The sequence below is a fragment of the Salvelinus alpinus genome, chromosome 12 (assembly GCF_045679555.1).
Source record: "Salvelinus alpinus chromosome 12, SLU_Salpinus.1, whole genome shotgun sequence".
Lineage (NCBI taxonomy): Eukaryota > Metazoa > Chordata > Actinopteri > Salmoniformes > Salmonidae > Salvelinus > Salvelinus alpinus.
The window spans coordinates 16,720,380-16,736,900 of NC_092097.1; the positions used below are offsets into that span (position 1 = coordinate 16,720,380).

General features: G+C 41.5%; 2 protein-coding genes and 1 long non-coding RNA gene across 5 annotated transcripts in view; 1 reads left to right on the top strand and 2 right to left on the bottom strand.

Annotated features, from left to right (window-relative positions):
• LOC139536571 (uncharacterized) overlaps positions 1–16,521 on the bottom strand; it is a 154,527-nt gene that overhangs the window by 136,983 nt on the left and 1,023 nt on the right. The window lies entirely within an intron of this gene.
• LOC139536569 (6-phosphofructo-2-kinase/fructose-2,6-bisphosphatase 4-like) overlaps positions 9,552–16,521 on the top strand; it is a 34,429-nt gene continuing 27,459 nt past the window's right edge. For 2 of the 3 annotated variants that reach the window (XM_071337207.1, XM_071337206.1), the window contains exon 1: positions 9,552–9,736. In XM_071337207.1, coding sequence (XP_071193308.1) covers positions 9,685–9,736 — 52 coding nt within the window. In that variant the 5' untranslated portion in view covers positions 9,552–9,684. Of the gene's footprint in view, positions 10,054–16,521 lie in introns of all 3 variants that reach the window. The other variant, XM_071337208.1, reaches the window with a different exon arrangement.
• LOC139536573 (uncharacterized) lies at positions 13,658–15,939 on the bottom strand. The gene is made up of 3 exons (XR_011667331.1): positions 15,800–15,939; positions 14,047–14,164; positions 13,658–13,867 (listed from the first exon to the last, which is right to left on the bottom strand). It is a non-coding gene; the product is annotated as an uncharacterized lncRNA (long non-coding RNA).

Genomic DNA, 16,521 nt, shown 5'->3' on the forward strand with positions numbered 1-16,521 from the left:
AGCCTCTAATAATAACAAAGCAAGAGTCCCCTCTCCTACCGTAGCTACCACCACCCACTACTTATCTATTCTTAACACCACCTGGCGCGCTAACCAAAATACAGGGGGTGGTCCGCCCAGGTCTTACCTAGTGTGCATAGACAGAGTACATATTACGGGTATATGTATGCCCGCAGGCCTCTTGCCTAAGCGCTCCCAAGGTGCCTTCCCCTTCCCCCCTGGGAACAAAAACAGAATAATTACTAATGTAAAGTGAACCATTTCAATCATCAAAAACACAGTCCTTTTGACATACACATATGTCTGCAGGACCGGCTCCAAAATACTTCACAACAATTTTACACACCAAAAACAAAACACAGGACAAACCAATAAGCTTTCTCTCCTAACAAAGGAACACTGGCTTTTAAAGCTGCAGCAGGAGTCGGTAATTGCAGACCGCTGTATCCCCTGATGAGAGGCCGGGATCAGAGCTCCAATCTGCTGGGGCCGACCAATCAGCTGCTTGGGGGAATCCAGGAAGCCATTTCCTGAAATGCACACATACATATGCACAAACAAACCCAAAACAACACAAACAAACCCAAAACACAGAAACGTAACATCAAGCCTATCGATACACTTTCCTACTCAATCATTACTGCTGCAGTGCTTGTTGTAGCGCTCAGTGGAAATAGAAAGAACGCACATTTTATGGCTTATAAAAGTGTTGAATACAAAGAGTAAGAACTTAAACATGAACTCACTCATAAAAACAGCATACCTTTTCTGTATTCGTCTCTCTCTCATGGTTTTAAACGTTTTAAAATCTCACAGTATCAACTTTGCTGTAGCTTTCTTTTATGCCTGCTACGTTACTGCAGACACGGTAATCTGAGCCATCTGATTGGCCAGTGGTAGGCCTATAGTGCACTTGATTTGCTCTCCGGGCCAGCGGGAAGGCAGAGTTTGTACCTTCAGACAAATGAAATAGTTCAAAATGGCAACAGTTCGCCTACCCGCCACACAGGGTAGCTGAATCGGGTGCATTGGGCGCACACAGCCCGAGATGAATAAAACAAATAGGAACACAAGGCTTTATCGTTGGGTTTTTTACAGAAGTGTTTGGCGACCGACTTGGAATGCGATTGCGATCGACCGGTTGGTGACTACTGCTCTAGAAAGTTGAGTGAAGTTCAATCTCGTGCTTCTCGCTGTGGGCTGATATTCCTTCTGTGTGGCAGTCCTTGGGGAACTGCGCAGGAGTCTCGGGCCTACTGCGTGCCTGCGCATATCACAGATCATACACCTTCTCAACATTTTGGTGCATGGTGGAAATGATGAGGAAACTAGACAGACCAACCATGGACTGTCTGAAACCAGCACACTCTGGTGGTGAATTTCTACCTGAGACTTACCTCAGGAAGAAACTTACCTCATGCTCAAACTTTTGTTTTTTACTTCCAAGGCCCGGCTCCAGTGTCTCACTGGACCATGGCTTCAGCGGACCTGCTCTGACTTGGGGCCAAGGTCAGGCCATTGGTACTTTTCAGCCTGCATTTACAGAAATGGGTTAACTCCTTCTATGGTTAACACCTGCTTACTAAGCAACTGTCTTGATAACACAGACTTTGATTCTGCTTGCTCCAAGTCTTTAGTGTCACACTCCTGATGGCAACACAGTTCCCTAAAAATAACTCTAGAGCTTAAATACTGGCAACACACTGGTGTGGGGTAAGTCTCAGGTGGAAATGCCCCATAAGTTATCCGTGCTGTTTTATTACAACGTCTTAGTCCTTTATTCAGGGATTAAAACAACCTTTGAAAGACTTTGTCCTGTTAATTACTTAGGACTAAAATAGATGAATTCTAATGTACACAAAATCAGAGTCATGGCAGTCTCATTAACACAGAATTGGCTCAAAGGCATCAAACTCAACACAGGCAACTCCAATTGTCTGACAAGTTTCCTCAAATAAGTCTTCTTCCCAACTAACCGAATGTCATTAAATGCTGGCTAGGAATTATAGTTTAAAATGGGTACTTCTACAGGCTTGCTTGCACACTTTACTACAATGTCTGTTTTTATCAAGGTCCTTCATGCGGACCAGGGTAATCTCTGGGTAATATTACCCTGATAGATACTGTAGAACAACAGTCACTGTCCTGTTTGTGAGATCAGGGCAGCCTTATGTAACCGGATGGTGGCTCAAGGTTGTGATGTGGAAAGCTGACTTGTGTCAGCCTTGAGAAATGACTTCTTTGTTTTTGTTTGGGTTTAGTGGGTTTAGGACTACTTCAGTAGAGCCTAGAGCCTTCGGCGCCTCTCTACTCTATCTTTTTTGTTATGTTTAATTTTCTACCCTTTAAAATTGAACCTTTATTTAACTAGGCATCCATATAAGGTTGCTGAAAGGTGCTTGGGACTGTCTACAGATTTGATCAAATGTGTATTTTTAGGTTATGGAGAGAATATAGTCTACTTGGTGTCAACCAAGAAATAAGACATTGTCCTTTATTGGTCTCCAAACTGTAAAACCAGAGTAATGATCATACCAAGGACATAACTAACTGTTCCTTGTGAACAAGGATTCTTAATGAAGAAGGATTCTTTGTGAGGTAGTTATAAATAGGAGAAATGGAGCTGTTATTTGGAACATAGCCATTTGACTCTCAGAGTTCTTCTCTGGAAGGTCATCCTTGTATGTTTAGAATATACCACAATAAAGCACCTTTCCCCTACATCCAGCTCACACGGTTGTTGCCCTCTGGTGTTTAGGGAATGGAATGGGAAAGTTAGTTGTTAAAATAGTTTTGGGCTTTACTGTTGTTAATATGGGATATCGGCCATGCTGATATGTGGCTCAAACAGATCATGACCTCACAACTGTTGTTTTGTTCTAATTGATATATTCACAGACAGATCCTCAGATATGGCTTTCTACACCAGAGGAATTAGGGCATAAAAGGATAAAAGGTTTTGAGTGACAGTTCACAGAAAGTATGCCACTTAATTTAGCACTACTACAAAGCCTGTGTTTTACCCTTTACATTTTGTTGGATGAAACTAAAAAACTTTTTTTTTTTAAGAAAAAAAGGGGACAAGATGTATTTTTCCTCTCTGAGAGTCATTTCCTCCTCAGGTGTGACATGGAGGTCTTTCATAATCACTACTGCAAATGTACTCTGTCACAATGGATGATGAAACCTGGGACTTTCTCTTTCAAAACAGTTGTGGGTAAAAGATGGTGTCTGGCATGATGACTATCAACTCCTTAACAGCATGTGTGTGACCAGAATAACTTAGCCTAACTAACCCTAAACCAAACTCTTTTATAAAGCATTTGTTAGTTGTTATTTCACTTCAAAGCAGCTCCTCCACAACTCCCCCACAAACACTCTCTAGCATACTCCATACAGTCATGGCAGCAGATACATGAGAGCAGGAGGCTGGTATGGATGGTATTTGTGGTGCCTCCAGCAGTGATTGGATTGGACAAAGCGTGTTAAGCCAGACCTGGACACAACATGCTGCCAGAGGCTAGAGTTTGGGAGGGGGTTAGAGGGGATACAGTCCCTGGAACGGAGTAAGAGGGGGACCGATGAGGGGGAAAAGGGATGCTTATCACTATGGTCTTTAGGAAAGAATGTGGTGAGGAACAGGAGTCAAGCCATTCTCATGCACAGTGATCTTTATTCCTCTCTCTCTCTGTCTGTTGTTCTTTCCTCTTCTAACTTGCTCACTCTTTTCCTATCGGCCTTTTACTCTAGGGTTCTTTACCTCTCTGCCATTATGATGACATCCCTAATTTATCCACCCCTCTATCTTGTGCTCACAAACCAGCCATAGACTAGGCATAAAATAGTAAACGTAAATCCGGGGCACTCAAATTAGTATGGTATGTTACGTTTGGTATGGTTACGTGAGACTAGGGCTGTCGCCGACTAAAAATAATCTTGGTCGACCGAGAGTCGCCTGTTCTTTCGACCAATCTATTGGTCGAAATTTTAAAAGGTGTATTTTTCACAACAGTATATAGACACACCCTATGCATTATAATAAAATCAACTAGCCTATACTGTATGTAGGTTAATTAGATTGTTTTATGCTTTAAGCACACTGTGATTAATATCAATATTATGACACACAAATGACTCAAGAGAGAGCCAGAGATCAACATAGCCTTATAGTCTAACCTGAAGAAAAAAAACTGTTCCCTATCCTTCCCCTTGCTGATGACCTTAGCTCCTGAAGTTGCCGGTAATAGTCTACACCACTGGTCGGCAACCTTTTCAATTTGGAGTGTCAATTTATCTTACCATTTCTACCAATCTGCATGCCAGTTATGATTTTCAAATGTGGAACAGTTTAATTTAATTTATAATAAACTCTTTGCATCTCAAAATCATTATCGCGCGGTTAATCAAAATTCTAAAGTAACTTCTATTGCCATTGCCAACTATGTAGACTAAAAATAGCTTACATAAAGTCAACAAATAAAAACATTACATCCTGCATGTAGAAAATGTCTTGATAAAAATAAATATCCTATAAATCACATTAGCTACACATGGCCTGTCTGCAAGGAACTTGAAACATTGTAACAACTTGGTTAGGCCTGAAGCTCACTCTAGCAAACTTGCAACATTGTATAAAATATTCTGGGCCATCAGAGTTTCCTGCACCAGTGAGCTCAGGACAGACACAGCTGTAGACTATTTGCACAAGGGGTAAGAAGTAATCAGGTAGGCCTATTTCACAACTTTTGAAAGAGAGCTGGAAATATTTCACAAATAGGCTACATTGAGGAACTATTGTCATTCTCAACGGATGTAAAAACAGACTTTGTTTACTTGCTGTTTGAGGTGAAGAAAAAATTACTTTGAGATGCTCCACAGTGGTGGTGAGTTAAGACAATCAGAAATACTATCAGGTCCTCCTATGGGCACATTTATAGGTCTATATTTGTGTGCAAGCCAGGTAGCCTAGGCCTACTTCTGTGCATAATCAGGCGCATGTCCTTAATCAACATTGACAGGAGCGTTACAAACAAAAGACAACTCTGTAAATGGAATTAAATAAACCAAGACTTGTTCCTCACAAGCGTAGCTTATGTTGTGCGGTCCGCAAACAACGTATCCACTCCGACAATGAGAACTGTAAAAGACTGTAATAATAATACATTGAATGCATTAACAGAAATGACCTTAACCAAACAAATATTGTAGATTAGAATGGTAAATGTACTACTGGTGATACTGGTGAGCCATCCCCGCAGTCTCCGCATTGGATTAGTCCACTGAGGCCAGCATGAATCATACGGGTGTCTCGTGTGCCATAAAAAATATATATATTTGCGGTTGCTCGACTAAAAAAATCTTGGTCGACCAACAGCCTATCGACCAAACAATCAACCAGTTGACTAAATGGGGTGAGACAGCAGGTTACTGAAGGCAAAAATGTAATTAGGGTGGGTGGGTGGACATACAATGCGAACGTCTAGCAACCCAAAGGTTGGTGCGCATATAATGTGAACATCTAGCTTTAGCATTTTAGCTAATTAGCAACTTTGCAACTACTTACTACGCTTTACCTACTTTGCAACTACTTAGCATGTTAGCTAACCCTAACCTTAACCCTTAGACCTAACTCCTAATCTTAACCCTACCCTTAACCCCTAGCCTAACTAATGTTAACCATCTAGCTAATGTTGGCATTAGCCACCTAGCTAACGTTAGCCACAACAAATTGGAATTCGTAAAATATCATACATATTGTACGAATTGCAATTTGTAACATATCATACGAATTGTAATTCATAACATATGATACAAAATGGATGATGGACATCCACAAATTAATACATCCCATACTAAACGTAACATATGATACTATTTGGAGTGTCACACATTTACATTTACTATTATACATCTACCCCTGAGTCCAGGTTGCACATACATCACCAGCAATTCTGTCTCTCTCGCTCTTACTCTTTCTCATCACATTTTCCTCCCCAACACTGGTTTCATTTAACTGTCTTTATCTTTCCCTCATCCCTTTCTCTTCATTTGTCACAATGCATTTACTCCAATATTATTGTTGAGTAGGGAGAAGACACAACATCCTGTGCTTGACAATTAGTGCCATTATCAAGGCAATGCTGATAAGGGTATCATTAGAGCAACTGAAATAGCCTTCAATCCACATAGACGGGTCACATGCTGCACTGTTATCTCTGCTGGGCAACTGGGTCACATTGTTAGGTGTGTGTGTGTGTGTGTGTGTGTGTCCACTTAACCCATATAGCTCAGTTAGGGTCGCTACTAAATCAGTGGGCCATGTAAATCACAAAGCAGTTCAGATTAGGTTTACAGCAGTTCAACTTTCAGTTTTATTGCACTGAAAATATTTTAATTCAAATTCCCACTATGGTAAACAAAATCTCCCAGGGGAAACTTCAATAAATGTGTTCTTGGACTCCCTTGAAGTCCTTAGCCTACATCTCAGTCTATATACAGTGGGGAGAACAAGTATTTGATACACTGACAATTTTGCAGGTTTTCCTACTTACAAAGCATGTAGAGGTCTGTAATTTTTATCATAGGTACACTTCAACTGTGAGAGAAGGAATCTAAAACAAAAATCCAGAAAATCACATTGTATGATTTTTAAGTAATTAATTTGCATTTTATTGCATGACATAAGTATTTGATACATCAGAAAAGCAGAACTGAATATTTGGTACAGAAACCTTAGTTTGCAATTACAGAGATCATACGTTTCCTGTAGTTCTTGACCAGGTTTGCACACACTGCAGCAGGGATTTTGGCCCACTCCTCCATACAGACCTTCTCCAGATCCTTCAGGTTTCGGGGCTGTCGCTGGGCAATACGGACTTTCGGCTCCCTCCAAAGATTTTCTATTGGGTTCAGGTCTGGAGACTGGCTAGGCCACTCCAGGACCTTGAGATGCTTCTTACGGAGCCACTCCTTAGTTGCCCTGGCTGTGTGTTTCGGGTCGTTGTCATGCTGGAAGACCCAGCCACGACCCATCTTCAATGCTCTTACTGAGGGAAGGAGGTTGTTGGTCAAGATCTCGCGATACATGGCCCCATCCATCCTCCCCTCAATACGGTGCAGTCGTCCTGTCCCCTTTGCAGAAAAGCAGCCCCAAAGAATGATGTTTCCACCTCCATGCTTCACGGTTGGGATGGTGTTCTTGGGGTTGTACTCATCCTTCTATTCCTCCAAACACGGCGAGTGGAGTTTAGAGCAAAAAGCTCTATTTTTGTCTCATCAGACCACATGACCTTCTCCCATTCCTCCTCTGGATCATCCAGATGGTCATTGGCAAACTTCAGACGGGCCTGGACATGCGCTGGCTTGAGCAGGGGGACCTTGCGTGCGCTGCAGGATTTTAATCCATGACGGCGTAGTGTGTTACTAATGGTTTTCTTTGAGACTGTGGTCCCAGCTCTCTTCAGGTCATTGACCAGGTCCTGCCGTGTAGTTCTGGGCTGATCCCTCACATTCCTCATGATCATTGATGCCCCACGAGGTGAGATCTTGCATGGAGCCCCAGACCGAGGGTGATTGACCGTCATCTTGAACTTCTTCCATTTTCTAATAATTGTGCCAACAGTTGTTGCCTTCTCACCAAGCTGCTCGGCTATTGTCCTGTAGCCCATCCCAGCCTTGTACAGGTCTACAATTTATCCCTGATGTCCTTACACAGCTCTCTGGTCTTGGCCATTGTGGAGAGGTTGGAGTCTGTTTGATTGAGTGTGTGGACAGGTGTCTTTTATACAGGTAACGAGTTCAAACAGGTGCAGTTAATACAGGTAATGAGTGGAGAACAGGAGGGCTTCTTAAAGAAAAACTAACAGGTCTGTGAGAGCCGGAATTCTTACTGGTTGGTAGGTGATCAAATACTTATGTCATGCAATAAAATGCAAATTAATTACTTAAAAATCATACAATGTGATTTTCTGGATTTTTGTTTTAGATTCCGTCTCTCACAGTTGAAGTGTACCTATGATAAAAATGACAGACCTCTACATGCTTTGTACGTAGGAAAACCTGCAAAATCGGCAGTGTATCAAATACTTGTTCTCCCCACTGTATAGTCTGCAACATGTACACAATATATACAGAAGTATGTGGACTCCGTTTAAAATGAGTGGATTTGGTTATTTAAGCCACACCCGTTACCGACAGGTGTATAAACTTGAGTACACAGCCATGCCATCTCCATAGACAAATATTGGCAGTAGAATTTCAGTGAATTTCAACTTGGCACCGTCATAGGATGCCACTTTTCCAACAAGTCAGTTTGTGAAATTTCTGCCGTGCTATAGCTGCTCTAGTCAACTGTAAGTGCTGTTATTGTGAAGTGGAAATGTCTAGGAGCAACAACGGCTCAGCCGCGAAGTGGTAGGCCACACAAGCTCACAGAATGGGACTGCCGAGTGCTGAAGCACGTAGCACGTAAAAATCGTCGGTCCTTGGTTGCAACACTCACTACGAGTTACAAACTGCCTCTGAAAGAAATGTTCATCAGGTGCTTCATGAAATGGGTTTCAATGGCCGAGCAGCCGCACACAAGCCTAAGATTACCATGCGCAATGCCAACCATCGGCTGGAGTGCTGTAAAGCTCACCGCCATTGGACTCTGGAGCAGTGGAAATGCGTAATCTGGAGTGATGAATCACGCTTCACCATCTGGCAGTCCGACTGATGAATCTGGTTTTGGCGGATGCCAGGAGAACGCTACCTGCCCCAATGCATAGTGCCAACTGTAAAGTTTGGTGGAGAAAGAATAATGGTCTGGGGCTATTTTTCCTGGTTTGGGTTAGGTCCCTTAGTTCCAGTGAAGGGAAGTCTTAACGCTACAGCATACAATGGCATTCTAGACGATTTTGTGCTTCTAACTTTGTGGCAACAGTTTGGGGAAGGTCCTTTCCTGTTTCAGCATGACATTGGCCCCGTTCACAAAGCGAGTTCTATACCGAAATGGTTTGTCGAGATAAGTGTGGAAGAACTTGACTGCCTGCACAGAGCCCTGACCTCAACCCCATCGAACACCTTTGGGATGAATTGGAAAGCCGATTGCGAGCCAGGCCTAATCGCCCAACATCAGTGCCCGATCTCACTAATGCTCTTGTGGCTGAATGGAAGCAAGTCCCTGCAGCACTGTTCCAACATCTAGTGAAAAGCCTTCCCAGAAAAGTGGAGGCTGTTATAGCAGCAAAGGGGGGACCAACTCCCATGATTTTGGAATGAGATGTTCGGCAAGCAGGTGTCCACATACTTTTGGTCATGTAGTGTATGTTGAGTAGGCTACACAGCATGAGTGACCTGTCTTAGACTCATACCTGACTGTCTGTGATCTCATTTGAAATCGTGGCCTAAACTGAAACACAATAGTGAAAAATAAGTATCAACATGTTAGTTATCTTTCTTGAGAAACTGAATAGTCAGCCTGAGCCTCTTACAGAGGTATCGCAATCACCCAGAAGTAATTCAGCAGAAGTGGGTGTGTGCATAAATAGTCAACATGCATCTCAGCAATTTCATCACACAGCTCTAGACCTCAACTGGCTGCACCATGATTCGTTCAGTGTGAATGCCCCGCACTCATCAGACGCACACACACCACAACCAACCTCTGAGCTTCAACGTAGGCTACATCAGAACTAAACACGGATGATGAGAGGCTGCAGTCGTTCCAAAAGCACGCAGAATCTGGATCAGACGGGTAAGGAATTTGGACTTTAGATATTAACGTTCAAAATACGAATGCATCCGTTCGACCAAAACTGGGCTGTGAATAACGAAGTATCGGCTCTGCGGAAGACGTAAACAAGTGCCGATGTCACAGGCGGTGTGTTGTTTTGACGCTGAAGAAATACCTTAGAGTGACGATGATACAATCTATCTGTTTTGAAGACAGACATCCACGTGAGATTACCACACTGACAAATGTTATTTATTGCCCATAAGCAGCTATTTAATTCGAAGCTGACCTACAACAGATGCGTAGCCTACAAGTCCATGCATTCAACACAAAAAGCGGTAGGTTCATAGGATGCAGTGTAAATGTAGCTTGCAATATATGGTCAAAGCTTGACAATTCATTTCTATAGCCTATCTGGGGCTAACAGGATTAGGCTACTGGTGGTTCCCTGAGGAAAGGTATAATGTAATATCATGCATGAGGTTATTGTGGCCGATTTGAATTGACAGTGCTGAATTTATGCTAAATAGTTTATACATTTTAACCACACACTTTGGAATCTGTTTCATGAAAACTAATGCTAACTGAATTTTGAGGAACGGCTATGATCAATATATTCTATGGCAACGATAGACATGCTAGGATACTGATACCCATTGGCATTTGTAGGCTAGTGAGTTTCCCCATGTTATTACGTCATGTGGCTTCTACACTGAGTGTACAAAACATTAAGGACACCTGCTCTTTCCATGACATTGACTGACCAGGTGAAAGCTATGATCCCTGATATACGCCACCTGTTAATTCCACTTCAATCCGTGGAGATGACGGAGAGGACACAGGTTAAAGAAGGATTGTTAAACTTTGAGACTATTGAGCCATGGATTGTGTATGTGTGCTATTCAGAGGGTGAATGGGCTAGACAAAATATGTAAGTACCTTTGAACAGGGTAGGTGCCAGGCGCACTGGTTTGTGTTAAGAACTGCAATGCTACTGGGTTTTTCCATGGGGGTTGTTACTCAATATTAGGAAGATGTTCCTAATGTTTGGTATACTCTGTGTGTATCACAGCTGAGATGTGGGAAGTGTTGTGTTAGACCCACTTTCTGTTCATGAGACAATGTAGTGTAGAAGGTCCTGGAAAATTGCCTCACTGTGGAGTTACAACTGCACCAAATGAAAGACTGTCAACTTGGTATGACTTGTGTTTTCACTGCTTCAGTTTCTCATAGGGCACTGCTAAGCCAATGGTTTGACTCTGATTATGAATGACAGGTGGGCTTGCCAGGAAGCCTACCTGGCAGGTTGAGAAATCAAGGAGTTTACATAGTGGCTAAACTTACTGTTGGAAGTCTAAACCTGTTCCAAACCAGATTGATGCTGACAAATAAGATGTATATCAGGTTGGACTGGTTAGATAATGTGAATACAACTACAGCATGCACACATAATCATTCTAAAATGTCAAAAGTCTTTCAGGGACAGGTTTGAATGTCATTTGCTCAACAATGGTAGCAGAGCTGCATTTAGTGTGTGTAAGGCGCATGCAGTATCCATAGGAAGGCCATGGAAAAACTTCCACAGTATTTACTGTGTGTTTATTTGTTGTCATAGTGGACAGTCTGCATAGCAACCTGTCTCATGCTTTGACATGGCAAGTTAGTTGTTTACATGGATGCCGTAGTCTTGTTTTTTTTATGACAGTCATTCTTTTGAAGTCTGAAATGCTTCCTCTTCCTTCCCACTAACCAAGGTCTATTGCATAATCAGAAGGCATGTATTATAAACTTATACTGTACCTATCACAGCCAGTTAGGCAGGGCATTTGAGAGAAGATGCCTGTAATGCTTAGACACAACATTTGAGTGAATGTGTTCACCTAAAAGGAGCAATAACTTGCTTTGCTCAAAATAGATTTATCTTAGACTTAGAAATATATAATTGGCTAATGTAAATTGTTATTTACAGCCAAATTCAATGTGGCTTGTATCACAGTAAGTAATATGTTTACAGCAGCCATCGCTCCAAAACGTTTAACTCCGTGGTCAGTTGTGCTTTTAATTTTTTTTTTTTAACCAACACTGGTGTTCTTCCAAGGGGTTGCAATGGCATTTGTAAACATGGTTACCATGGCACAAGACAAGGTCATTGCAATATCAGAGAATAATGTGGTCAGAAAATGCAACATGAGCTGGTTTAAATGGAAAAGGAACATGACATTTTTAAAATTGAAGAAGTGTGAACTTTTAGAGAAGTTGCTTGATCTTGCGGTTTGCTGTTGTGGCACTGCCTACCTCAATCATATTCACCACCGTTATGACCCTTAGGTGCCAATTATAATCACTATGAGGTGTATCCACTATGTGTCCACTTCTGAACATTGTGCATGCATCGGTTGTTGTGTATTATTATCACCAAGTTTTCTGATCCACCATCCAGTTTAATGTATTATTAATGCTTCAAAGGCTTAAGCCTAGCTAGTCCAATGCTGCCATCTTATGAACATAAAAAACACTACCTGTATTGTAGAGGGGTGCCACAGATGAAAGGGTATACTAATCTTTGGGTCCACCCTTTTTGTTTGGACCTGAGATCAAAGTTCTTCACAAACACTGAATCTGTTGGTGTCCTGAGGTCATGCAAGCATTACAATTTAATTTTGGCATTTACATATCAGCGTATTAATAATTCTCTCCATTGTGATTTGAACAGTGTTTTGAGAAAAAATCTAAGTGTTTTTATATCTCTTTCTGACCAACATAGTGCCCCCAAATTTGTTTTGCACCCTAATAGCTATGTATTTTGGAGCGCTTGTATATCTTGGTGGCATCTCAACCTTTCTTTACTGTGTCTGTAGTAGCCTACAGTCTCTCATAGACCACCCAAATAGAATCCATGGATCCTATCTGTGTTTCTTAATCCTGGTCTTGGGGAACAAAGGGGTGCACATTTTTGCCATAGCACTACACACCTGCTTCAACCCCTCTCTGCAGACCGAGGTAAAGACAGTTTCAAGTTGGGTATTCACGCTTTCAAACCGCTTGCGCCACAGACTCCAAATAAGTGTCATGATGTTGGAAAAATTGTGCACAACATTGCACATGTCTTATTTTCAGGATTTGGACATTAATTTGCTTTCCAAAGCTAATAAACATGGAAATGTGAGCTGCGTTTTTGTATTCCTAGTTGAATTAGTTAGGGAGCGTAAACAAAGTACAAACTGTTTTACATTTTAATTTCAATAGCTCTTTGGTCATGTGACCTACTTGACTCAAACAAGGTTCAGAATGTACACTGACTACCCTTATCATATTGCACAAACTTTAGTTTGTCCATTTTCATCTCACTCGATTTTACATGAATTTTTCAGAATTTAAAACTTCAATAGCTCCTTGGTCATGTGACCTACTGGACTCAAACAAACTTCAGAATGTCCAGACTAGCCTTATATATTGCACACTCTTGTGTACTGTAAAATCACGCAGTGTAACGTACATTTTTCATAGTTTTCAATTTCAATAGCTCCTTAGTCATGTAAATTGCACACCTAAGAAGCGTACAGTGGATATACACCCATATTGCATAACCTCTAGTCATGTATCTTCTATATTGTTGTACATTAATATTTGTTTGACAATTAGGGGGTTCAGTCCAGTGTTTAAATATTAAAGAAAAGGGTTATCTATAATAATTGGTAGTTCTGAGTACATATTTTCCCATTTTTATTTTGGCATAATATTTAAGTGGTACACAATAGGAGAGAGACAGATAATATCTCCTTTCATCGTTAATATCAACCATAAAGGAGAAGTACAAGAGTCATGTTTTATTAATTGTCCAAAGCAGGGATGGAGAGTGAGGTGGGTTTGCTGGTCAATACATGTAACCACAGTAATGGTGGCCAGAAAATCAATGAATAAAAATGGAATATTGACAAATTATACAGAAATTGTAGACTTTTAATCTTTTCCAACATGTCAACAGACACTTTACTTAAAATAAGTACAAAACATTTCAGTGTTCACTTTCTCCTTATCCCTGGTTGATGTACATTTCAGAGCCTCTTCAGTGTGGATGGGGTATAGCATACATTTTCAACAAAGACCGCACTTCCAGTTTGTGTTCTTCACTCTGAACTCTTGTCTTCATTCCTAGGCACAGCACATGGAACCACCGTTGGCATGCAAAATATTCAACCGAAAACAAAACACGTTATAAATAATATCAATGCAGTATGACGAATTGGCCATCCTTTGTGTTATATCATAAATTGTCTTACATGCCGTCACTGTTGTAAAAGATTATAAACATGTTAAATAAAGTTACTAACCCAGTCAGTCTTTGGGCCCCATCCAGGTTCTTTATCAGTGGCACACATGAAGCAGTTGTTGGCTTTGTTGAACTCTGAGATCATAGGTATGAACTGAACATATGGCTGTCCTACACAACTACATAAAAATAAAGAATTTACATTTACTTTGAATTAAATGTCATTACATACCAGACATTTTTTGTATATCCTCAGCCATTTCTTTTTGCAGTTGCTCCATGTGTTTTTGTGAAGGTTCTATATCAATTTCAAAGTTTCTCAAATGATTGCCTCGACTGGTTCACCAACTACTTCTCAGACAGAGTTCAGTGTGTCAAATCGGAGGGCCTGTTGTCCGGACCTCTGGCAGTCTCTATGGGGGTGACACAGGGTTCAATTCTCGGGCCGACTCTCTTCTCTGTATACATCAATGATGTCGCTCTTGCTGCTGGTGATTCTCTGATCCACCTCTATGCAGACAACACCATTCTGTATACCTCTGGCCCTTCTTTGGACACTGTGTTAACTAACCTCCAGACGCGCTTCAATGCCATAACTCTCCTTCTGTAGCCTCCAACTGCTCTTAAATGCAAGTAAAACTAAATGCATGCTCTTCAACCGATTTTGCTGCCTGCACATCCAGCATCACTACTCTGGATGGTTCTGACTTAGAATATGTGGACAACTACAAATACCTAGGTGTCTGGTTAGACTAAACTCTCCTTCCAGACTCGCATTAAGCATCTCCAATCCAAAATTAAATCTAGAATCGGCTTCCTATTTTGCAAAAGAAGCATCCTTCACTCACACTGCCAAACATACCCTCGTAAAACTGACCATCCTACCGATCCTCGACTTCGGCGATGTCATTTACAAAATAGCCTCCAACACTCTACTCAACAAATTGGTTGCAGTCTATCAGTGCCATCCGTTTTGTCACCAAAGCCCCATATACTACCACCACTGCGACCTGTACGCTCTCGTTGGCTGGCCCTCGCTTCATACTCGTTGCCAAACCTACTGGCTCCAGGTCATCAACAAGTCTCTGCTAGGTAATGCCCCGCCTTATCTCAGCTCACTGGTCACCATAGCAGCACCCACCCGTAGCACACGCTCCAGCAGGTATATCTATCTCACTGGTCACCCCCAAAGCCAATTCTTCCTTTGGCTGCCTTTCCTTCCAGTTCTCTGCTGCCAGTGACTGGAACGAACTGCAAAAATCACTGAAGCTGGAGACGCATATATCCCTCACTAGTTTTAAGCACCAGCTGTCAGAGCAGCTCACCGATCACTGCACCTGTAAATAGCCCATCCAACTACCTCATCCCCATACTTTATTTATCTTGCTCCTTTGTACCCCAGTATCTCTACTTGCACATTCATCTTCTGCACATCTACCATTCCAGTGTTTAATTGCTATATTGTAATTACTTTGCCGCCATGGCCTATTTATTGCCATACCTCCCTTATCCTACCTCATTTGCACATACTGTATATAGACTTTTTCTACTGTGTTATTGACTGTGTTTTATTTTTTTTCATGTGTAACTCTGTGTTGTATGTGTCGAACTGCTTTGATTTATTGTGGCCAGGTCGCAGTTGCAAATGAGAACTTGTTCTCAACTAGCCTACCTGGTTAAATAAAAAAACATTGGGAGGGGATGTTGGAAGTTCTGTGCAACTTCCTTGGCCATCTACACCAAAAAAATAAATTGTTTTTGACCAAATTGTCACAACAGCTAACCATTCATTATTGAAAATATAACTATCAAACCTGCATTACAAAGACCCTGCAGCTGAAGGTGTCCTGCTGCACGGTGTGAGTTATTTCCCCTCCTTTCCACTTTGTCCACCCAGTTGTCTTTTCCATGGCAGGATCTTCTCATTTTGAAGTATTCTCTTTTTATATAAACCTAATGGAATTCTGATTAGTTATAGGCAAATGAATATATAGGCCAAAACTGTATGCTGATTTCCTTATCACTATAATCTAGTAGAGGTAATTTACTTTTATGCCCCATTCTACACACAGCCTAAATTATAGGCACTGAACAATTTACAGGACAATAATACAAGTAGCATATAGGATCCAACCCTATCACAGAGTGAATACATGTAGAGTGTTTGTTATATAAAATATGTGTTCCCATAAATACAAAGGAGGATGTCTCTCCTCATACTTCTGGCACTTTAGTCAGACTGTGTAAACTTTATGATGGGGCAGGCAACAGAGTTCCCATTGACTAAGCACCATGGAGACCAATCAGGAGAGAATACATACAGGTCAAGGGTGCCAGTTGAAAGTCAAGGGGTGTGTCTGCCTTTTGGATTTCTCTTTACAGAGAACCCCTGTGGTTCAAGTCAAGAGCTACCCTTCCCCTTTCAGTCTGCTCTGCGCATGTCTGAAAGTGACAGAGCCAGCAGCCAAGAGTTTTTCACAGTATGTCATAAAAAATGATTACACTTATGAATGTAAAATGCTAATATGTATTAGAT